This window comes from Pavona decussata, unplaced genomic scaffold, assembly GCF_977016875.1.
Source record: "Pavona decussata unplaced genomic scaffold, jaPavDecu1.1 SCAFFOLD_21, whole genome shotgun sequence".
Lineage (NCBI taxonomy): Eukaryota > Metazoa > Cnidaria > Anthozoa > Scleractinia > Agariciidae > Pavona > Pavona decussata.
The window spans coordinates 647356-672395 of record NW_028145444.1 but is presented as its reverse complement, the minus strand read 5'-3'; the positions used below and the strand labels follow the sequence as shown (position 1 = coordinate 672395).

General features: G+C 38.2%; 2 protein-coding genes across 4 annotated transcripts in view; one reads left to right on the top strand and one right to left on the bottom strand.

The window, feature by feature from the left end:
• The window catches only part of LOC146486075 (histone-lysine N-methyltransferase SETDB1-like), a 54085-nt gene extending 44991 nt beyond the window's left edge, over nucleotides 1–9094 (bottom strand). For all 3 annotated transcript variants that reach the window (XM_085098062.1, XM_085098069.1, XM_085098075.1), the window contains exons 1-8: nucleotides 8838–9094; nucleotides 6628–6668; nucleotides 5771–5852; nucleotides 4698–5288; nucleotides 3692–3796; nucleotides 2854–2930; nucleotides 1358–1395; nucleotides 414–534 (exon numbers count right to left, since the gene is read on the bottom strand). In XM_085098062.1, coding sequence (XP_084954188.1) covers nucleotides 414–534; nucleotides 1358–1395; nucleotides 2854–2930; nucleotides 3692–3796; nucleotides 4698–5288; nucleotides 5771–5852; nucleotides 6628–6668; nucleotides 8838–8947 — 1165 coding nt within the window. In that variant the 5' untranslated portion in view covers nucleotides 8948–9094. The remainder of the gene's footprint in view (nucleotides 1–413; nucleotides 535–1357; nucleotides 1396–2853; nucleotides 2931–3691; nucleotides 3797–4697; nucleotides 5289–5770; nucleotides 5853–6627; nucleotides 6669–8837) is intronic.
• Nucleotides 9095–14676: 5582 nt separating this feature from the next.
• Nucleotides 14677–19734, top strand: LOC146486074 (uncharacterized). Its single transcript, XM_085098487.1, has 3 exons — nucleotides 14677–14799; nucleotides 18851–18908; nucleotides 19302–19734. Exons 2-3 carry the CDS (start codon nucleotides 18860–18862, stop codon nucleotides 19613–19615), a joined length of 363 nt encoding a protein of 120 aa, XP_084954613.1. The 5' UTR covers nucleotides 14677–14799; nucleotides 18851–18859; the 3' UTR covers nucleotides 19616–19734.
• Nucleotides 19735–25040: the final 5306 nt, after the last annotated feature.

Sequence of the window (25040 nt, the reverse complement as noted above, 5' to 3'; positions counted from 1 at the left end):
TATGATAACAAACAAAATTAACATCTTTTAACATTATTAATTATTACTAATTATTTTTACTGATTATTAATTATTAATTATTACTGATTGTTATTATTAATAAGTATTCTATTTTGCAAGTAATATCAGAATGAAATTAATTATTTTACCTTCAGTTGCTGTCTACCGCACACAAATGTCTGTGCTTAAGTAAACTATTATTATTACTATTACAAAGCAATGTAAAAACAAAGTCATTCCTTGTTGGGTTTTGAGCTTCAGTCAGTTCAGGTTACAGTAAAGAGTGCGGTTATGTTAAGTTAAATTGTGTTTGCATGAGCTGAGAACATAATGAAAAGAAATTTGCTTTTGCCAAAACAAAATTATTTCCTGTTCTAAATAAACGTACAGATGAGAGAGAACCTCAGACTTACCCACGACACGACTTCCTACATTCAGCACTGAAGGATGCGGGTTAGATTCCAGTGCAATGTGATTGGACGACAGAAGACCTCTTGCCCCTTTGTCAAACTTCACCTTGTACTTAGTTTTTTTCTGAAAGTTATTCATTAATATTAAACACTTAATGACTGGTCTCAAGGGAAACATTTAATTTATTTTCCTGAGAATCTCAATGTTTCCCTAGACAAACATTGAGATTCTTGGGCAACAAAATTAAATGGTTCCTCAAGAGACCAGTCATAAAGTTATTTGTTATATGGCACAACAAAGACATTAAATAGATCAAAAGTCATAGTCAACATTCGTGGGAACAGTTCCTTGTTACCCTGTTACCCTCTGACGTCATAGTTTTTGCAATGCTACACACTCATGGGTCTTTGTCTGCAAACAGTTTTATTTTTAGATGTCATGTGACTATCAACTAGCCAATGAATAAATGCACTTTGGCAGGAAAAACTCCAGCCATATATAAACAACATTATTTTGTCACTGGTTCACACAGTAGTATTTTTAGCAGAGTAATACTGTAGGTATAATAGGAACAATAAGTAATCCAACCGCCTCCCAAAAAAAGATTTTTGGGACTCTTCTTTGGCCAATGTTAATTTCTGATTCCCTGTAAACCATGGTGTTATTGCAACAGTACAGAACTGAAGAGGAGAGGGGGTTTAAGACATGTATCAAAGTAGGAAAATACACTGTAGATATGAAGTAACTGTACCAATTGCTCTTTTGGCCAACTCTCTCAACTCCTTTATAACAAACTTGGAGTATTATCCATGTATAATTTTGTTATTTTACTGAGCATTGCTACTGAGTATAGCACTGATATATAACTATACTGTACTGTATATAACACAATGTCTACTAGAAACTTAATTCTGACTAGAGTTTTAATTTCAAGCAACAAGCTTACCTGAACATTTTTGTCTGTCAAAATCTTCTCAATCACACCTTTGGACAAATGGCAATAAGCTTCATTATTTTCAATCAATCAATTTTTATTTTCACTTCACAGCAAGCCGTGATAAATTACAGCAACTTACAGATGGGTAACAAGTGACCGGAGCCCAAAGGAAGCAGAACTTGTATTATGGGAACAATATTGATATATCCAGCAGTTATTTAGCCTTTTACACAGGATTCCTGCAACATTACTTGAATGGGAACATTTAACCCATACCCACAACATTTTGTTTCTTTTGAGTGAGACAGTATGCACTGTCAAGGCAGGGTACATGTAAAAATACACTCAGGCCCAAAATGGCCGTCCTCCTGGAATAATTATATGGTTTGAGGCTAGGTTGGTGTGTGCATCATGCTGTTTCCTCAGAAACCTTACTCCACATTATCTCTTTGTAACCAGGTGTACATGTTGTAGGTTAAAATGATTTCAACCTAGGTTGATTTGTATTTTCCTTTGTTTCAGATGTAAATTACCCAACCTTAACAAAGGAAAATACAAATCAACTTAGGTTGAAATCGTTTTAACCTGGAGTCATTTTAACCTACAACATACATGTATAAAAAGTTAAATGGTAACACGTAAAACATGCTAGCAATAACGTAACCCTGCAATGGATAGCCACACCATTTAGTGAGGAGTTAAGTAATTAAAAATTCTAGTTGCATTGTGCAACAGGCCATACTCCAGCTGCATGGTCCAGAATGGGAAAGTCCCTCGATGGTACAGTACCATGCAAATGTAAGTTGACAGTTCCGACTTGAAACTCGATCCTCGAAGTTATCGAGAACTGAGTATCGAGGCTCGAGTTTCGAGTATCAAGATGCTTGAAGAATTTTGCGAGGATCTTGATGGCAGATTTCGAGGAAAAGACTGAGGTGTCGAACCTCAAACAATAAGAGAGAACAGACTTATCCACTACAGTGGTAAATGGATGGAGGATGGAGAGAGAAAAAAGAGAGTAAGGGAACTGGTCACAACAAGTGTGTTCGAAGAGGACCCACCTCGTCTGGCCATGGGGTAGGGGGGTTATTGAAGACACCACCTATAATGAAAACTATACCAAAATATTTTTTTGGCTTTAAAAGTTGAGTTGACACAGAAATATTCAGCTAGCAAAAGTCAACATTGCTAGATAAACAACAAAAATGAGGTTTGAATCTCATTGTCATATTATATTACTGCTGGATAGAGGGGTGGCCATGCAATAAAGACACCATCTTTTGAGGTTGAGGAAAGCTGGGGGGGGGGGGGGGGTGATGTGCAGGAGAGACCAACATCTATTTTGTGGTTTGGTGGATCCTGCTCGAGTATAGAAGTTTTGACCACTTCCCTAAGGAAAAAAGTATACCAGCACCAGCAACAGTATTATCATTTTTGTTACAACTGTTATCATTATCATTATTTATTAAAAAATTATTATAATAAGTTGTAATATGCTGCCTTACCTGGATACCACAGCTCATCCATTCTTTGACCTACGACACGAGTTCCAACCTCAAACTTAGGGGGTCCTGCAGGGGGACTGGTTCAAACAATGCACTGTTAGTGAACTGTTTTAGAAAGAAAGCATCCTGCCAAGGCAGTGCTAAAGGTTCACTTCCTCAAAAGATTTTGACTGAGAACAAACTACTGTGTGATTCTGAATGACACATTTCCTATGAAGTTCAAAACTATGACAACTACAGTATGACACATGATAATGTATGATATATAATGTTGATATATCATGTATGAAAATCAAAGAAAAGGACAGTTGTTGAAAGCTCATAGATTTTTAAACTTTCAACCGGAGAATGCATGTATCAGTACTACTATCAATGATATTTAAGCAAATTGAAAATGGTTCCAATATTAATTTTCAGTTCTTTGCAGGGGAATCATCAAGCTTGCAAGAAAATTGCAAAGTTTATCTTCCACAGTTCTCTTTTCCTGTAAATTGTAAAATAATGTAAAATAATGTAATTTATCTACCCACGAAGCACCAAAGAGCTCTAGGAGCTTGTTCAAAGGTGTCCATGTGTTCGGGGTCGAATCGGGATTTGAAGATGTTGGTTTTTGTGGAGGGAGGAAAACCGGAGTACCTGGAGAAAAACCCTCGGAGCAGGGATGACAACCAACAACAAACTCAAGCCACATACATGTATGACGCCGAGTCCCGGAATTGAACCGGGCCACATTGGTGGGAGGCAAGTGCTCTCACCACTACATCATTTATCCTGCTCCCCTAAATAGCATCTCAAGACAGCTACATAAAAAGAGACCTCTGCATCTGTAACAAAATACCTCTTTTCTTTTTCAGCAGTGTGCTTAGCATCAGCTGACGATGGTCCAGGCTGAGGTGAAGGTTTGCGTGACAGGTGCGTGACAGACAAAGGTGTGGCACTTGACCTGTAAATCAATCAAACGTTGAGCAAATACACTGCGCATCCTCTTAGAGGGATGATACATGGTAGTATGTTAAAGAACAATGCCAGCAGAGGCTGAAAGACTGTCAAAAAAGTGCTTAAGTTGAGCTTTGAGCTTGTAAAATTTAAGAAAAAGTCTTTCAATCAAGGCTAGCTATTAACTTTCAAAAGCAACATGGTAGAGAATTTATTATTCTATGACTCTGACAGAAGACAAAAAGTTAGACGAGTTACATTGTAATATCAGTGTATGATTGCAAGCAATGAAAGCAAGTGCAAGCTAATTATTTACTGAAGAAATTTAATTACATGTACTACCTGGGCCCGGTTGTTTGAAAGCTGATTAACGCTAAAACCGGATTAAAAATTAACCGACGTTTTCATCTTGCTTATTTTAAACGTTTTCAAGAGCTAATTTTAAGCTAATAGTAAAGAAAAGTCTAAGTCAAAACTAAAGGATAAAAATCTTTTGCAAGAATCTTTATTGATTGGTCATTAAACTTGAATCAAAGTTTATGTTAACCCCGGATTAGCTTAACCGGGCTTTGAGCAACTGGGCCCTGGTGATTAGAAAATCTTCCACCTAAAATGTGTTGTTACTTGCTAATTTTATTCTTCTTGATAAAATCATGAGAGGGATATCAAATTCAGTTAGATGCCTGCTACCTTCAGTAAAATGTGTGTGTTTTCCAAGAAGAGCAGGTTGCTAGCTAAAGTACAAGATTACTAAATACATGGTTAATAACATGCACATAGCATTAGTCATTAACCTTCCAAGAATTTTAAAGTGAAACCCGAAAGTAGTGTTTAATTTTGCCCAAAAAACATTAATTAAAAGTGTTATGAACTTGTTCAAAATTTTCTGGAATGGTCGTACAACATACCTGGCTTCACTTGAAGACACAACTGAAGATACATTTCCTGGTGAAGGTTTCGCAGCTGTCACTGATTGTTGCACAGGAAGAGATGGAGGTGAAGACTTGAGAGCCACACGTTGCGGCAGCAATGGAGCACCACTTGTGACAGGTGATTTTAAAGTTCTATAAATCACAGGTGGAGTTGTTCCTGAGGTACTCACAGAAGATATCGCAATGTCTGTTGGCCTATTTATCGTAGGCGGAGATTTTGACAATGTTACAGTTGGTAACGTGCTTGACTGTTGTGTTGATCCCATGACTGGGGTAGATTTTACTGGAAGGTTGTTTTGCGCAATGTCTGCATGGGGTGCCTGTGTTTGCACAGGAGCCTTCTCATTTCCGCTTATGCTTGGAGTATTTTCTTTTTCTTTCTCATTCTGAGCCTGTGTTTCACTTTCAATGTCCTTATCAGTCACTTGACATGACATATCGGCAACATCAACATACTCAGGCTCGTCATCATCAATAATAATAAGTTCTGCTGCTTTCTTGGCATCTTGTTTTTCCGTTTGTCCTTCTCTGGCTACAGGAATTTCAGAGTCATCTTTCCTTGTTAAACTACAACAAAAGCCACAAAATTAAAAGCCATGGGGAATGTTAGCTTGTTATTTGAATGCAGAGAACGATGGTAACCTCAAAAACTGGCACACAAATTTTAAGAACAATTTTCCAAAAAAAGCCACACATTGGATTTATAACAAAATATTATCAATGTCATGTCTTTCTCTACCTATTTGAGCATACGATAATTCTTGATTGTATATCTCTTTGATAAAGTCAGTCATTTTCAAGATGCAAGAAATGATATGTTTCGACTTACGATTATACAGAAAAGTTAAGCAGCTACGCACATGATTGGAATGGCATGAATCGCACAAGACTCTTTCATAATAATTATTATGGTAATTTGCGAGCTGTTTTCAATATGTTCTCGCAGATCTGTAAGTTGCACTCCTGATTTATTGCAAAAAAAATTGTCAGGAAAAAAGTGCAGCTTAAGTACCCTTAGGTTTGAATGGTTTGAGTGGGTTTAAATTCACCTTGGATCCCGTAGATTTCCTTGAAATTCCTTCAGTTGCACATCAATGGAGTCCAGCAGTCTTCGCAGAGAGGAATGGCTTTCTACAATACAATACAACACTTAATTAATTCGTCCTGTCAGGCTATTCAGACTTAATTTACAGATCAGTTGAATATGTAAAATTACACGTACATCTAATATTAAGATTAGAATAAACATTATTTATATCCTGTATACTAACATAACACCAATGATGATAAGAATAAACATAAAATAGGTAATTCCGATGGCGCTGATGGCGCATTAGCATTTTGGCGTTTGTTGTTGCATTACTGTTTGGGCCTGGTTCAGAACCTCGGGTAGTTGCGTGGCCAGCAGTATTCTCTTGCGGTTTAGGCATGCTCCTTTGCATGTGCTCGAAATTTTACTCTACTCAGCGTTTTTCGTGGCGTGATTGGTTTTTCACATTTTGCACAGCTTTTCTTTTCCTCCCTTCCCTCCCGGTAGTGTTAGTTTATTATTGTTTGGGATTGGTGTTAGGGTTGGGGGTTGGGGTTGGGTTAGGGTTAGTCCTTTGTCTTATATACTTATTATTTTTCCACTGAGCTTCTAGTCTCAGTGTGACGGGTGCTAGGGTTGGGGCTGGGTTGCGGGTGGGGCTCGTGGCTGGGTTGTGGGTAGGGCAGGCTTATGGGGTGTTCTACCTACCTGGTTTTGGGTTGGCGGTACCAGCCCCCTGGCTCCTGGGCACCCAACCACCATTTGCGACATAGGCGTTAACTTGACATAAAACTCATGCTTGGCTAACTCAAATGTATACTGGGTTTACTAAATGTTCAGTATAAAGTTACACAATAACACAACTGTATTACTAACCTTCAACAGCTACTGCCCTTTGTAAAAGAGTTCTTGTGGTCCTGCAAATTTACAGTGTATAAATAATGTTTATGCTCTTAACTAAGGACATATTTTTGTTTTTAAGAACATAAAATTGTCAAAAAGCAGTTTCCAACTGGTGTAAACCAACAATCACTATTGGAACATTTGTTTTTGGGGAAGCATTTCCCCGTCAAATTAGGCACCAGTGCATTTGAACAGCTTTTTGTTCCGGCGGGTGGGAATTTGAACAAGCCGATTTTCAAAAGTTCAAATGCCCAGAGGATTGCCCGGGTGGTGAGGAAGGGGGGAGGGGGTGTTGAAGTTTCAAATTGATCGGCGCATTAGGCTGATGTGTGATTAGTTTGGAACAAACTGATTGTCCCAACTGATTATCGCTTCTGGGGTAAGGTAAAGTTGCAACAACTGCGCAGGGTTGTCGCTAAGCGCCGGCTGCCGGCGAAATTCGCCGGCTGGGAAAGAGGTCATCGCCGGCTGAATTTTGGGTGGCAAGCACTCAGTTAAAAGAGCAATGAACAGTTCTTTAGTTACCCACAAGCAATTGTTCGATTTAGAATAATATATTTCAAGAGAAAACGTTGAATAAACTCCTGACTACCTTGAGTATCGATGCCATAAAGTAATTGAAATAAAGTCTTGTTTTGAGAACTTGTTTACCGTGTCCTCTTTCCGTTTTCTGCGTCCGGCATCTTGTCAACACGAAGCTTGGTAGCCCCCGCATTCAAGGCATTACGAAAGATTGGGAACGAGTTTGTTACCAGGTATTTGTGTCAGATCGGAGAAAGAAGAAGTCTTTCTCTGTAGCATGACAGAGAAAAAAAACATGAAGGAACTTCTTCATAATGTTTTAATACAGCTTTTAATTGGTTAAATTTTATTGCTTGTAACATATTTATGCTCACGAATAGCAAGAAGGACTGGGCAAACGGAGGAACAACTGAACAAACCAGAAACGTAAACGGTCCGCCCAGTACTCGCCGGCGAAAACGAACGAACGAGAAACCGAGTGAACGAACCCGCGAAACTGGATGAACAGCTGAACGACCGAGTAGACAGCTCTTTTGTTTGCAGTTCTAAGCGTTTATAAGAATCGATTTTCTGAAATTCTAGTGCAAACTTAAATTAAAACGCACTTATCTTTTCGGAACGAATGGAAAGCGATGTAGCTTTCGTTCTCATTACTTTAATGTTAAGTAAATGTTGAAAATCTTACGCACGTATTTTCATTTTTAATGTTAGAGTATACACGGCATTCATGAAAAACGGGTTTTAGTTAGATTAGATTAGTTGTAGTTAGGTTTTGAATTTTGTTTAGGAGAGTTAGGTTATTTCAAATTTTTATACTCCTGATGGATTTTACCGTGTTTAAATAAAGAACTGTTCTTCTAGAGAGCTCACCAAAAAGAGAATTAAAAAAACAGCATAGATTGACGAACTGAAGTAAAACAAAGCACTGTCTGCTCAGAGGGTCTGTCATTCTCCTTAGGGGCACAGTGAACAGACCTGGTAGAGAGTTCAAGGTACGCCAAACAACGAAAACCACATGAAGGAAATATGGAAACGTCAAAGCGAGGGAGAAAATTTTGAATAATTGCAGGGTGAATCTCAGTACCACACGTTTCAAATTGCGGCACCACAGCTGACCTTCTCTTTAATGGTTGTTTCTTTTTGCATAAAAGAGCCCCTAGATTTCACCAGAGTGCACCAAATTGAATTAAAATTTTCAAAATTTCCTGGGGAGGCCCCCAAGACCCCCCTAATGGGAGGGGGCGACCCCCTCCCATAACTACCCCTCCCCGTCGGCTACGCCAACGGCAGAAGGCACTTCGCGCATTCTTTAGCCGGCTCAATTTCTCTACTAACCGGCAGACAAATTTCTTAGCTACAACCCTGACTGCGTTTTACAAAACAAACCAATTAACCTGTTGACTCAATTTACACCCCTCTAGTACAAGTAACACATGTTTTACAAGTAAACACAGCGTCTAAATAATGTTAGTTAAGCTTGTAATTATCCAGTGCACGCTGAATGCATGGTCTGTCACTTGAATAAGACCTTAGGTAAACCACGATAGATTTGTAAAGATACAAGAAATGACTCATTAAACGCAACTGCTGAGAACAAAAATGCCATGGACATGCATTTGGCGAAAGAGAAAAAGCGTTTCATGTTTCACACGTAAGCTTACCGTTCACAAAGCTCCAAAAAGCCCGCCGCTCTCAACTCCTCGTCGATCATGTCTTCCAAATCGAACCCCTCCTGCTGAAGCCTTGAAACCATTATTCCGATCTCACCCATGAACCTAGCAAAGGTTGAACGCTTCCTTCAGCTGTTTTCTTCTTTCGCTCGCAAATAACTCCATCGCTTTGACAGAGAAGTTGGAACTTGGCTTACTTTCACTGGAAGGCATTGACTACTCCATTGACCAGCGTTCAACGCGCATTCGTTTATCGGAAAGGCCGCTGACCGAACTGTTGCTCGGATGCGAGAAACAAAGATCAAAGAATGCAACAAATCATAATTCGACACGGTAGACGCAGGGGAGACCGTGTCGACCCCTCGAGGCTCAATTTGTTTGAGGAGAAAGAAGAAAGAAAACCCCAGGGGTCAGCGTAACGCGAATCGACAAGCTGCCCACAATACTTTGCGCGAGCTCTCGCGTGTTGTTCCGCTGCCTGTCGGGTAGGAAAGTCGTCCGTTCTCATAACTCTTATAGGCTTGCACCAGCTTGCACGCATCTAGTTAGACACAGCTGTTCTGCCTCTGTTCTGCTTTGTCTGTACTAAATAGTTTCGCCACCGACGCTACAAGCAGCATACCGCACTGACATGTTTTTTGGCCCCATAAGTTATAAACCATAAGAGTATGTGGCGCTGTGAAAGCTAACCCGGTTTAGTTAGAGATGGGGTACAGAAATTGGTCAAGAATAGGGTACCTTTTACCCGTAAAACTTATTAACGGTATAAAGAATTTCGTCCAAAACTTATAAGAATTGGGTGTGAAGCTAGCTTGGATGCGGTGTAGACTTTTTTTTTATTATTGTAAGAATAGGATTTTTAAAGGTTTCAAAAATCAATTTAACGGAGATGATGGCCTGCAAAGCAGCCCCCCCCCCCCCCCTCCCCACTCACAACATCTTACTCGGAATTGAAGGAAATAGCATCAATAGAAGAGGCATTGAATGTCTTAGATGCTCTGGCTGAGAATATTTGTGTAAACTCAAATTGTTCAACCCCGCTTGCAACAACTTCGACAGTGCCATGGCATGCCATTGCCCTTCATTTGTCTCATCTTCGCCGATCATGGCGGAAAGCCTACCATTGGAAATCATTTCTCTTTCAGGTTGCGGATTGGAGCGGCCTAACCTCACTGACAGTAGATGTAACGTGCACATAGGCGTACGGACCGGGGGAGCTGGGGGACTGCAGCCCCCCCCCCCCCCCTCCCAAAGTTTGGGCAACTCAGATTTTTTGGGCAAACCCAGTTTTTAAAGAAGTTTCCATGTTGTAGTTGTTTTTTTTCCTTTTCCAAGAGATAAATATTTTCTATTTTAACCTGGCCGTGGTAAAGCCAGTTAAATTCACAAGAGACAGTTGTTGTCTAGCACTTGATGAGTTTCTGGTTATTAAATAGAAGAAAGATCCTCCAAGTTACTACGCAACTTAAGCATTTGCGAAAAGAAAGCTTTGAAACTGAATTCAGGCTTGAACGGGATTTGAACCCATGACCTCTGCGATGCCGAGTTGTGAAAATCCGACATCGGACTTGTTAAACCCAACAATTGCCTTAAAAAGTACTACAAATACCCCGACGGACAAAACGAAGGCTGCAGTGTTGTATTTGAGTATTATTGTGATCAGTTTTTTTTATCCACTGAGCAGCACTTTGCGAACTGAATTTGTAAGCCTTGTTTAATTTTCCTACGCGTTTCTAGAACTCAGCGTGGACTACATCAGGGACATTACAAGCTCATATTTGTATACAATGTAAATTATACAAACCTTTTTTGTTTGGATTAACGTATAGACCCTATGCAAATGAGTGGCTTACATTTTAATATTCTTTTGTTTGCATTCAATTTACCTTACTAATCTCGTTCTTGAGTTCAAAAATTCAAAAGAATATTTTACCTTAAACGAGGCTAGTTGAGCTAATTTGAATATAGACAACAGATATTAAAGTTTCAGCCATTTTGCCCAAGGTCTACAGGGAACAAGTAAAATATTTGGTCAAGACGTGACTAAGATACTAACAGCATTTATTTAACAAATTAAACACTGATCGAGATACTTAAATGCGACAAGTAGTCCTCGTTTTCTCAGTATTCGCATTGGTTTTGCAGGCCATTATTGAACCCAATAATTTTCGCAAAACGGATGTCGGATTTTCACAACTCAGATAATTTTGTAACTCGGATGTCGTATTTTTACAAATAAACTACTGATATGTATAATTCCGGTTAACGTTATTCAAGCACGTTCTACTGAGGTACGTGCGCTACTTCGAACAGCCTTAAGGTGTCTGGTTGTTGTGGGCACAAAAACATTGGGAAGTGAAAAACAGCGCTTCTAACACAGCTCGGCGTATTTTGTTGGAAATGTAAAGAGAGGGATAAACTTAAAGTGTTTTATTGTTGAACCTTTCTTTTCCGGCAATGTAATTTAGATGATATCATAAGTACTAACATACTGCCTCTGATGATATATAAGGTACTTTTAATAAGATTTGATAAGGTTTGAGTGCATGGGTTGATATAGACGAATTTTCACCCTAAAGGCTTAAACGAACGTCTCTAGAACGTGACGAAAATGTCAAATTTCTTGCCATCTAATAAAAAGCTTGAGCAAACGGACAGAGTGAAAAGGGGCATTCATGGACTATGAGTGGGGAAAACCTTTAACACCAAACCGGCAATTTTGAAGCTTTCATAAAAAGAGCAAATTTTTTTTGCGTGATAGGGAGAGAAAAGGTATAAACTTGTTTGAAGTCATCGTCTTTTAATCTCAGTTTCAGGATAAATTTGTCTCGTGACGTTGTTTCCCTGATAGTGGATACAGCTGTTTTGGCAAAGGTTGTCCAAAACTGAGCAGGGTGAGTGATCTGGACGTGCTGTAATCCTTGACATGTAGTTTCTGATTCTGAAAGCCGGATATTTTTGGGCCGGAAACATGATGTTTTTGTCGAGATCAAGACAAACGAACCAACTACGCGTTGAGGTGGTTGAGCAATATTAATAAGACCAAAGATTTTATCATTCAGGTCGTTCCACTAAATACAATTGGTTTGCGGGCGGAAAATGGGAAAACTTTCATGATAATGCAAATGATAAAAAATAAGGGATTGAAATCATGAGATTGAAAATCATTCACTAGCGACTCAATTAAGAGCTGGGAACATGGCTGACGTGGGTGTTCGGGGGTTGGCGGACACTTGTTTACGAACGTGTTCGTACGTACTCGCGAGTCATGCTGGTTCGATAAAAGCTTGATAATTAAGTACGTAGAAAAAGTTTGCATTCGTTAAACGAGAACTGAATGTACGTGGCACAAGGTCTTACCTTGCTTTCGATCAGATTTACGGTATTTTACTCAAAGTGAAAGTAGAAAAAAAAGCAAACCGACACTTGGGAAACAGTTTTAAGTTTAAGTTGATGCAACTTTGCCAGGTGCAAAAATAATATATATATATATAAGAAAGACATGATTTGATTTGGAAAGGTCAACCTGACTACAAGCACATTTCGTTTTAACTACTCCATATTTGAAAAGTGGGTGACTATTTCCGTTGAGGAAAACGCATAGTTAAGCCAAGGGCTCACGGCAGTGGCCTTTTAAAAGGCAAATTTGTTTAAGCTAAACTTTGATCTGAAAATTTAAATTGTCTAAAACAAGTTTAGGGAACGAAATCTTATTTTCACAATTTACGAGCTGGTTTTTTCCGCACTTATTTGCCCCGCTGAAATAAAAGGGGTTAGTTTTTCAGCCTTACGAAGTTTGAAGTGATCGTACGCTAAACAAAACGGTAGAATCTGATTTCAGTAACACGGGACATTCAACTTGAATAGTTTATTTAAGATGAGTGAGCCAGCCATCTGAAGAATGTAACCTAATGTCATAAGTTAACTGAATCATTACAAATTCCACTCGAAAAATAAAATATACATCCATTGGTTCAAAAGCTAAGAATTGTGTCATACCAGATACGAAAACCCACTAATTAATCACCCTTTAGAAGTGGCCAAAAAAATCTGGAAACCTATTCCCCGTCTAATGCAGTGGTACCGGACCCCAAGGAAAGGGTACAAAAAATATGCTAACAAAATTGCACTAGAAAACCTATCTAAAACAAAACTTTAGCGATAAAATAGCAAACAAGACGGCCCAAGAATCTCCCGCAAATTAAACACCTTCCACATACAGTACTTATCAAGCTTTTTTCGGACCCGGCATGAATCGGGGTAGGGACAAGTTAGTAAAAGAAACCATCCACCAATCCCATGACAATACGGGACCCTCTACACATCTGCCGTCAGACTTAATTAAAAATCATAACTTGTTGGCGGCCGAATTCTGTAGGTGTAGGATTTTTTTTTTCAGTATCACCCGAAACTGTAGAATGGTCTATTACACTAAGCTGATATTTTCGTGCTAAGTCCCAAAATATCTTTGTCAGTATTCTCGTACAAATTCAGCTGATGCCTGGTTTATCAACAGAGTTGATAACTAAAGGCAAACTGGCTGACTTTTCGAGTAGCTTTTCGTCTGACGAAGGGCCAACGCTCGAAACGTCAGCACTCGAATCTCTTTACGGTGGCCAATTTACCTTTAGTTATCAACTCTGTTGATAAACCAAACATTCGTTTCTACTCCCCACCGAAGCCGCACCGCAGATTTTTTTTTTTTTCGAAACAAACCCCCTTATCTAAATTCAACTGAGGCATATTGGAGCTCATAACCATGTTTAAAGTATCTCCGGTGCAGTAATCAAAAGCTGAATGAACATTTGAAAAGGCTTAGAATTTTAATATCACTCGATTATGTTTTCCCTCACGACTTTACATTAAATTAAAGTGATAAAAAACCACAATAAAACCCGATAAAATTTGCTCGATCTGCTCCAGATTAAGACCTACAAACGTGCTTGGGATATCTTCACAATGGCAAACTTTAAATCCCCAGAGCGAAACAAATATGGGATATGCTGTACAAGCATCTCGTTCATCAAAACAAACCTTACAACGAAGGCTGAACAAATTAAGCGGTTATGAAAAGGTTAATAAGAAATTAACTTTGTATTTTCAGCAAAATATTGGGCGCAGTTGAGTATATTTCACTGAAGCTTTTTCCCTTCGCCTTGTGTGTGAAATAATCTTAACTGAAATTCGAAGATATCACTCGCACACTAAATCAAAAAGGATTTGCCAATCTCAAATCCTGTGGTATTGTCAACATTTTTGGGAAACGCAAAATTGATTTTAATCATAAGATAAGTTAGGAGTCTAGTTCAAAGATTATTTTTTATGTCCTATGTTATATCAGTTCCACGGTGAATACAATATTGAATATCACCACCTGCTACGTGCGCTCTTTACATCAAAAATTAACAGCTGCGGAAACCGATTCCATATATTTTACTTTCTAAGTTATCGGGCACAAAAGAATTTTATCACTGTGCCGTTTTTATGCCGCCAGCCGTCAATTATATGTCAATGCAAAATCTAAATTTCACACTTTTCGTCCTTGTTGTGTTTTATGAGTTCAAACTTTAATATTAAACTGTCACATTCAGTACTGCGGTAAACAGTCTGCTCCAAAAACTCTCCAAAAATCGTTTAGTGGCCGACAGCAGAAAAGAAACAGGAAATTTATCTACAGGAGTGTTCTGTTTGTAGTGGGATGGAATAATACAGGTATTGTATATGATTGACAGCTTTCAAACGCGGACAAATAAATGGAATAATACCCTGAAGCCAATTGTACTGAGATGAGATGAGGTGCCAGTTCGTTTTTCTTTTGACCAATAGAAAGCGTGCTTTTTAAAGTCGAACGCATCCTTTATATACGCGTTATAGTCACTATCCTGTTTAGTTCACGAAAAATAAGTGAAGATCGTCATCAGCTCTCTTGAGAACACGATTAACACTATCCCAGGTATGTTCAAGAAGCGGGCATCTTACTAGCCAGCGCAAAATTTTAAACATACCTAGATTTGTCCCATGGTATTTTTCGATTAATCTTTGCGGTTGCGTCAAATTGTGTTTTTTCGAGGCTCGCTGGTCATTAGTATGAATGTTTTAGTCACCGTTCTGAAAAATATAACATCTCGGTGGGTGCGAAGATATTTTCTCTTAAGTTGAACTAAACTTTTTCGCATGCGTGACCGAAACTTCTGTTCGCGGAGTTGCATTTTACTGTACAGGGTAAAACCGTTTCCAAGCGTGACCATTCCACATTCACATCACCAAATTAAATAGAACGTGTGTCTCGATGGGACAGTATGAAATGCGTCCTTTTTGCGTCTAATTTAACTTTAATGTGATGAGGAGGAAGATTAGCAATTTTTTCAGCATGGTACAAAACAAATAGGTTTTTCTAAATTTTTAAAGTCAAACTGCGTTGGCCCTAGTTTTGTGTTAATTCCCAAACGCATGCAAGAGCTCTTCTCTCTGGAAATAATTCTAGATGTTTAATGAAGTCAATCAAATGAAGCATCTCCACAATTGAGTTTTCGTGCTTATTTAAAAACACACGCTGAGGATATGTTGAGCAGTAGCGAATATACTGATATCTTAAGAGCCAGGAATCGCTGTCAAAGTTGGTCGGTTTTTGTGTATTGGTTCTGCCTGGAACTGAACAAGAAGGCAGCTGCAATATTTTGAACAAGTTCCCATGATAGACCGATCCATTGTCGACACACCGGCAAGGTACACTCATACCGCTTTTTAACTCCGTACTTTGCTTTACCGATCTGATACCAAAATTTCACAACAAGCAAGAAAAAAATTGTGTAACATTAATAGTGTAAACAGAAACATTCGACATCCATTATGAAACTGCCAACTCAGGCTTTTGTGAGAAGAAATCCGGCTTCTTTGTGTTAAATGGCCTGCGTTTCCTTTTCTTAAAAGGATACGGCTAGTTACTGCCAAAATCCTTTCTAAACATTGAAAAGTTTAAAGGTGTGATATTTGCAAAAAGGCATGGCAATGTTTGCCTTTCCTATTAGCGGCTTCAGATGATAGGACGAACAAAGTTTAACGATATTTCATTAGTTCTGTAAAGCATTCGAAAATTTTGCCAAGTTGTCTTTTAAATTATAAAAATGGAAACGAGATAAAACCATTTCATTTTTCACGAAATGTTTCAACAACAGATTGATTAAAGTACAATATGTTACGTTTTTGGAAACAAGGTTGTTAAATTTGAAAGCAAATAAGCCGCGAACTTATGAAAAAAATTGCAATAGGCTTGCGAAATTTGTGGATGAAAAGTAAAAGGATTTTAATTACAGAAATAATTTTAATTTTGCCAAAAGCGTTTTGATGGCTCGTGCTGTGAATATGGTGCTGTTGATTTTCAAATGTTCCGAATAATTGAGCAATTTCCTTCAAAGAACAAGCGGCGTGTTCATCAGGAAATAAGGCACACTTTTTGTTTTCTGTTTTGTCAGTATTTTTTTTTTGAGAGGGGGAAATGTTGAGACGTTGACCTTTGCATTACACGCCATGAAAAAATGCTGGAAAACAAATATTCGCGGACCGTATTCCAGAAGCTGTCAAGAGAAAAGGGTATGTGCCTAGTTAATTTGCTCTTTCGTTGGCTATGGACGTAATCACACTGTCTTTGAAATTGATTTCAAAAGGAAATTATCGACCTTCAATTTTTAATCAGGTGGAAATGCGAGACGTGATGAAACTGATTTCCAATGCAAGAAGTAATGGAAAATCTGCATTCACCGAAGAAAGCGCTCATCGAGAATTGAAACATATGATGTGCTATAATTAAAGCTTTTTATATTTTAATTAACTTCTTTTCAGGAAAAATCTCAATTTATTCACCAAATTTAATTTCCTAGCAAACTGTTTCGACGATATGCTTGTACTATGACGGAAAAGTGTCCAGTTGCCTAAATAGTTAAAATTGAATTCTGCAGCGCAAAGCGGATGTTTGCAATCTGAATAAATCTGGATAGAATAAATTAATAGACCGGTATTCTTTGAACAATTCTCTGCTTTATAGGCGGTCTAATTTATTCTGAGAGGTTAACGTTAATAGCTATTATTACTTTTGGATGAATGCTCCAACAAAGATGTGATATCCCACGGTTCGAAGAAACAGCGCTATAGACAATTCGACTCCACTTGACAAAATCTTTGTTCAGAACTTAGAATGGAAACATGTCGAAGTTTTCATTGTAATTAGTTTAGTGTCATATTTTCAGATCTAACCCAAAGGAACTGTCTTTAGGTGGATTGCATTGCCGCCATTATGGTGGACAAATAAAAAATAAATTTGCTCACATAGTTTGCATAAAAATGGAGTTAACTCCTAGAGGAGAAAAATCTTATTGGGCATACCCCCAACATGGCCGCCATGACGTCACATGCAATCCTCCAATTGATTGTTTGCATGTGACGTCATGGCGACCATGTTGGCGGACGGGAACAATAATGCTTTTCTTCTCTGGGCGCCATTAACTGCCATTTTTATGTAAACTATGTCACTGTGAACAAATTTTCTTTCCTTTTGTCCGCCAACATGGCGGCTATGCAAACCACCTTTTGCGACCATAACCTGCCTGTATTATTTTAGTATTCGTGTTACAGTGAGAATTCGAAGAGTAACTTCTTAACCTGCGCAGTTAATTATGATGCATTTTTTACTTCTTTAGTGCTTTATTTATCTAACCGAAAAAAGGAATAGAAATTGCAAAACAACTACAAAACAAATTACATAGCAGAAATATTTCAAAAATTAATTACACAGCAAAAGTTAAAGTTAAAGGGGAAGTATCACGAAAATTTGCTGTCATTTCAAAACCCAAAAATGTTTGACTGTTAGCAGAAACAACAAAATAATTGTCAAGTTTGTTAAAAATTATCACCCCAGTACAATAAAACTGTCGATTAGTGCCCTAGCCAGAGACAGGGTATGCCGTTTTCGATTGAAACTTGAAAAATATTAGGCTAATGTTTTTCAAGTTCTCGCATTTTTGTTTCCGAAATGTGCTAAAACAGATCACAAGTTGTTTCTTTCAAGAATTGAGTTGATTTCGTTCCTCTCGTCATTCTAGAATTATTTGGCAGATGATTGAAGGTCTTATTTAATCATTTTTAACAAAAGATATCAAAAACCCCATGATACTTCCCCTTTAATTAATTTATAAAAGTTAGCTTCATAGCAGTTTTATAGATGTTAAGTACTATAACAGTTTAATAACTTTAATGACTAGAGGTTTGTAGAGTGTACATTATATATTCGATAAATTTTGCTCGTAAATTCCGACATAAGAAGTCTACTGAACTTTTATTTACTAGAATACAAGTAATATTTCATGAAAAGGAGGTTGTAGATGGTCAATCGAATCTTTTTAAAGATTTTATATTCGGATTGAGAAAAGTACATTTCTCAAATCATTAATAATTCACAAGCCAAAGACAAAGGAAATTATGCACTGTGACGTGCTTGGATATCTGATGAAAAACTCCTCGTTTTTGCATCCTTGATTTCCCCTTGAAAATCAGTTTTGTTTGGGAAGTTATATCAAACACGCGTCAAAGTGTTTCATCACAATATCAAAATCTTCGAAGTTCGTCAAAAATACTTCGCAGCTGCGCGTCGTATTTTCAACTCTCTTCTCGGTGTTTGATGTGTGATGATACACTGTGTCTCGTGTTTGATATATTACTTCTTGTCTTAAACCAGTCAACAACTTGGTCTACGAAGATCCTTGTTGTCGTGCAACTTTTGAAGGTATGATGTGAAATAGGATTCACCGCATTATACAGAGTTGACTGCTCTGAAAACGTCTACCCATTCTTCTCTGTTAATCGACAGATCTTTACCCGATCTTCCCGGGACACTCTGAGGCAGCTGTTGCTTTTTAACCAAATACAAACGTCTTTAACTTCTCCAGGTCAATTTGAGTTTACCCGAACCCCGCCTTAAACGCAAATCATATCTCGTTTTCATTTCACTTCAGATTTCAAGAATGATGAAGCATGCCGTTTTCGTCCTTTTATTGGCTTTTGCGTACGAAGGTGATTGTTTACTTTTTTCCTTTTTACTTGCTAATTATTGTTTGCTTCGTTGTTTACCTATGAGTACTTTGTCTATTGCTTTAACACTGACTCGATTGAAGAAACGTCGTCCCGCGCAAGGTGCGACCTGATGGAATCATGGGATGATCTAATTAGCATGCCCATCATTCGTGTTTCAACTGTAGCTTAGCTTTGTAGTTTTTTTGGGTGTCCAGTTACAGTCTGTATTTATAAATTTACATTATATGTAATTATTCCTTCATTGAATTTACAGTAGACATAAACGTTGTTGTTGTCGTCCTAACTCCTTCCACTGTTTACTTGCTTAATTTTCTTAAATTTTCTGGTCAACATATGGTAAAACCCTCATGCAATTTTTTCCTTCTCTCTTAGGAGAAGCTTTGAAATGTCCAAAATGCTTCAGTAGAGTAAGCGAAGGTGACTGCAACAGAAAGGCGGAGGAAATGACTTGCAGTGAAGACCAGACACTCTGCCTTTTTTACAAGCATTCAAAAGGAGACAGCAGCGTATATTTCCGTTATTGTTCAACTGAATTGATACTTGACACCTTAACAAGTCTATGCAACAAGCCGACAAACCCACTTAACCCACCGCAGCGGTGCAAGGTGCACCACTGCCGGTCTAATAACTGTTTGGCAGGGAGCAGCAGTGGAAACAAGGTGGCAGACGTTGCCGGCATTGCTTAAACCTTCTTCAGACGAGTGAACCGGTTTGGATTAAGAGATGTTAAACGTCGCTTTATAGAATAAATACGTGAACTGTAACCATTTTACTTGTGAAAAATTAAAGGCATGCTTCAGCTCGAGTCTGTCGAGAGTCTAGCGTGTGTTTGGCCTTTTACTGCAATCTTCAACTGAAAAGCTTTAAAGCTTATTATACTATTTTTAAATCAATCTGACATTCTCTGATATTTTTCTCATCATCCTGTTAAGTAACACAATACATGTGATGTAGTATGTTAAAGTTAGAGAGCAACATCTTTTTCACAAGATCAGCGTTAGGGTCCTCGTGCCCTTTCCTTTTCCGTTTATGTATTTTATTTTATTTTTTTGCAATATTATCACACCAAAGTCTAAGCAAAATTGTCCTTTTCCTCAGCCGAAAACAGCTTCTTTCCGTAATCGTCTTACCGACTTTAACATATTTCTAATTGAAAGTGACGCAATTATTAAATTTTTTCTTTTGCCTCAATACATCTAAATAATGCGTTATATCTGAGACAATTGATCTTCCCGGGGTGAATTTGTTATTCGTTAATTATCTTTGCGATCTTTGCGAAAAGGAGCAGTTTAGATAAGTTGATGCGAGGGATGGCGACTTGTCGCAAAGGAGTTTGTGCAAACAGCCATTTGTTATAAAACTCCGGTGCTGGATTCAGGGAGTTTCAGTCTATAGTTTGGGCACTGGTGGCACATTAGCATTTGGGCGTTTGTTGCATTACTGTTTGGGTCAGCTGGTTCAGGTCCCCGGGCTTTTGCGTGTCCAGCAGTATTCTATTGCGGTTTAGGCGTGCTCCTTTGCACATGCATGCTCGGAATTTACTCTACTCAGCATTTTTCGTGGCGTGGTTAGTTTATCGCGTCTTTATCGGTGTTAAAGTTTCAAATTGATCGACCCAGGCTGATGTAGTTGGAACAAACTGATTATCCCAACTAATGGATTATCGCTAAAGGCTTAAACGAACGTCTCTAGAACGTGACGGAAATGTCAAATTTCTTGCTATCTAATAAAAAGCTTGAGCAAACGGACAGAGTGAAAAGAGGCATTCATGGACCTACGAGGTGGGGAAAACCTTTAACACCAAACCAGTTTTGAAGCTTTCATAATCAAAGGCTCCTGTGAGCCAACTCGTGAATGCAGATGACACATAGTAATTGAAATTTAGACGGCTACGGAAACTTCCTCAAAAGCTAAAAGAAATTATATCTTTGCCCGATTATGTAACGAAAAATGACCATTCTTGTACTATTAAAATGATTGTCAAATTATTCTGTACAGATTGAATAAGCCGATTATTCTGATGCGCCGATTAAAAAAAATCACGTGTTTTTTTTATTCAAAGTTCATGGGAGCACGCCATGTGCAGCTACGTCATGCAAATTCGAGTCCCCGATAGTCCGGGGCTACTGGATTTCGCGATCGGGCTAGTGGATTCTAACCATCACTTGCCCGATGGGCAAGTGAAGTTTTTTTGGGAATTAAAATTACAAAATTATTGTAGGGCAAGCCGATCTCACAAAGGGAAATATGTTCAACAAAGTATCGCATCACATTTCACGCCCGACATAAATGCGTGAAATTTTTCCTTTGGAGTTCAGTCCACGCAATCCTCAAGTAAAAATAATGAACTATGACAAGCTCTTGCTAAATAAGAACTATTTATCGACCGCGTCCTTTTGCTTTCCCATAAATTACCAGTTGTAAATTTCGAAAATGAAACATTTTCCCCCTGTGAAACCTCTATGAAAGCTGACAAGATCTTAAAGTGTTCATTTCACCAGAAATTTGCATAATTTTGTTTACGACGTCAATGATGCGTGACATGGCACGTTCCGCTTTCGCGTGAAAACTGACAAATTAAATTATTTTTAATTAAATTATTTCTAAATTAAATTATTTTTAATTCTTAAAAGAAACCGCACTTTGTAGAAAAAAAAGAAAAAAACCTATAACTTTGCTCAGATTCAACGAAAAATCTCCATTCTTACACTGAAATGATTGTCAAATTATTCTCTACAGAATGAATGAGAGAATTCTGACGCGTCGTGAAAAAAAATTTTCCAGTTTTTTTTTTTCACTAATTGAGTTTACGACCCCGGACTTTCTGAAAAACTGAAAAAACTTGTAACTTTGCTCAGCTTGAACGAAAAATCTCCATTCTTGCACTAAATGATCGTCAAATTATTCTCTACATATTGAATAAGAATTTCCTGATGCGCCGTGAACAATAAATGTTCGCGTGTTTTTCCCACTAATTGAATTTGAAACTCACTCACTGCGCACGCCCGAAAGTTAACGACAAAACCGACTGATCGACCGACCAAGTCAAAAGCCAGCTATCGCTATAACTCGTTCATTGCGCATGCGCGCATTCACGAGTTAAAAAGAGCAAACTTTTATGCGCGATAAGGAGAAAAAAAATTTAAACTTCTTTGAACTCACCGTCTTTCAATCTTTCAGGAGAAATTTGTGTCGTAACGTTGTTTCCCTGATAGTGGACACAGCTGTTTCGACAAAGGTTGTCCAAAATTCTTGCTTTTTTGGACAACCTTTGTCGTAACAGTTATATATAAAGTGTTTATTGCGGACTGAGCAGGGTGAGTGATTCGGACCGTCGTGCTGTAATCCTTGACATGTATTTTCTGATTCTGAAAGCCGGATATTTTTGGGCCGGAAACATGATGTTCTTGTTGAGATCAAGACAAGCGAACCAACTACGCGTTGAGGTGGTTGAGCAATATTAGTAAGACCAAAGATTTTATCATTTAAAGTGCCCCTAACCCCTATTTTTTTTTTTTTAATAGAAATAAAACTCTTTTTCTTTTGGATCATTTTGGAGAATAAATTTCAGCCATTGGACTTTTTCTCGATTTTCGAAAGTTCGTAAAATTGCCGCCATTTTGGTTCATGGCCGTGAATTGAGGAGAATGGTTCTAGTTGTGGTCTGTGACGTCAACCAGGGAAGCACTGTTTGACACTCGAAGCGGAAATTAAGTGTGAAAGCGGAGTTATTTTAAAGGTCCAAAATGCCAGAGACCGCGAAATAGATGTGTTGTAACTTGTAACTGTAACAAAACTAGCCTGTGGATATACTGTGAATGGTATTTCCGTTCATACGATTCCTTTCTTTGGCGATTTGTGCCCTGAAGCGAAGAAACGACGCTAAATATGGGTGGACTTCGTGAAGACAAAACGAGGAAGGGAACCTACGAAGCACTCAGCACTCTGTTTGCAGCACTTCAAATCAAGCCAAAGTTGTTCAAAGAGCGAATAGTTATCTCTTATCTATCGGATAAATCGCTATCCAGAGGACAAAATTCCTCGACTCGCATCATTTCGGTTGTTAGAAGCTTGGATACTGATAGTGTCATCTAGCCGCTATCCAAAGGATAAAGTTTTTCCACATCAAGGTGGGTCGTATAACTTTTTTTTGTTATAAGTAATAATCCACTGAGTAAAACTGTTAAAAAAGACAAATGGCTGTTTGAACAATCAACAACTTAGTCGAGCAAATGAAACAACGTGCCTAGAAAAAAACTTTGAAATGTAAGAACTAAAACATGAAGAAAATTTTCTCAACAATTGATCGATGTTATTGCTGGCGGTTTGTTTTCTGGGAAAACCACCGTTTGATTACCATTTGTTTTATCATTTGCATGGACTGGTCTAGTCTAGGGAAAGCTACCTTGGAGAACAGTAATCATCGGGGCCTCGTGTTTACCTTCAAAGCTGAAATTAAGCGTTATTTATCGATCGCTTGACAAACATCATCGATCATCGTACGCACAATCGGCGTAGGTCACTCAGCTCAAAACATTAGCTAGCGCTGCCTAAAAAATTGGAATAATGTAGACATTGGGGCTGAAAGAAGTGAAATCGAGCAATACTTTTTCTCAGAACTAGAGGCTTACTGTTTGCAAACGCTTCATCCAATTGTTTTTCAGTTCGACGACATGCAGACCGCTGAGGAAACGGATACGTATTATGACATAATATGCGGTTAATACAGTCTATATACTGTAACATTTTAAGCGACTAACTTACGTCGGTGTTTTAGTATATAGTTAATATACCGACCCAAAATTAAGCCCGCAGTTATCGGCCTAAAATGGTGCAGTATATAATAACTATTAATTTACCGACGATGAATAAGCCAGTAGTCATTGGCCCAAAATGTCGCAGTACACTCTGTTTTTTTTATAAGAACGTCTAATTTTGGAGCTGAGGCTGAACGTTCTTATGAAGATGCTGAAAATTGGTTCAACCCAGCGATGTGAACGACGTGATGGTGAGCGATCGAAAGGGGGCGAGCACATGGAAAAGCGCCCCTAAGAATGATATAGTCTGGAACGCCCTAAATTCTGATTGGCTGGAAATAAGATAAGCTTGGACCCTGCCGCCTTGGCCTGCAAACCATTATGAAATGCCTTGACATAAAATCCCATTATGATGTCGTCATAACGGTGTCTTTTTTGTGATTTGAGGCTGAAAACGTTCTTAAGATGTTCTTTAAAAATAACATGGTATACGCTACATGTATTTCAGTAAATCAATGTGGACGTGATCAGGAAACCCGTCAAAGTGCATTGCCTGCTGAGATAAGGTATCTAGAACTGCTGATTATGACAAACCGAGATGTGTGTCACCATTGTTAATGTAATACAAAACATGCCCTTAAGAATTTTGGTTAATTTACATTTGTTACCTTGATTTTAAATACAGATTAGAAAAATAAAAACGTTCTTAATCGATTCACAGCCTGAGGAACGTTCTTAATACGTTCTTAAAATTTCGGTTAATCTCAGCCTCAACGTTCTTATAAAAAAAGGTTCTTATAAAAAAGACAGAGTGTATGTAATAACTATTAATTTATCGACGTCAAATAAGCCAGTAATTATTGGCCTAAAATGTTGCAGTATGTAATAGCGGCGGTTCCAAATTCAGCTGTTAATTATTGGCCTAAAATATTACAGTAAGTGATAGCAGCAGTTCCAAATTCGGCCGTTAGTTATTGGCCAAAAATGTTGCGGTATGTAATAACAGCGGTTCTTAATTAGGCCGTTAGTTATTGGCCTAAAATGTTGCGGTATGTAATAACAGCGGTTCTAAATAAGGCCGTTAGTTATTGGCCTAAAATGTTGCGGTATGTAATAACAGCGGTTCCAAATTGGGCCGTTAGTTATCGGCCTAAAACTCGAAACGCGTAGGAGAAAATAAATCGTTTTACAACTGTAAGAGTTCGCAGACGTGCTGCTCACCAGTTTTATCCAAAAAAAGATCCTTGATGTCGTGCAACTTTTGAAGGTATGATGTGAAATAGGATTCACCGAATTATACAGAGTTGACTGCTCTAAAAACGTCTACCCATTCTTCTCTGTTAATCGACAGATC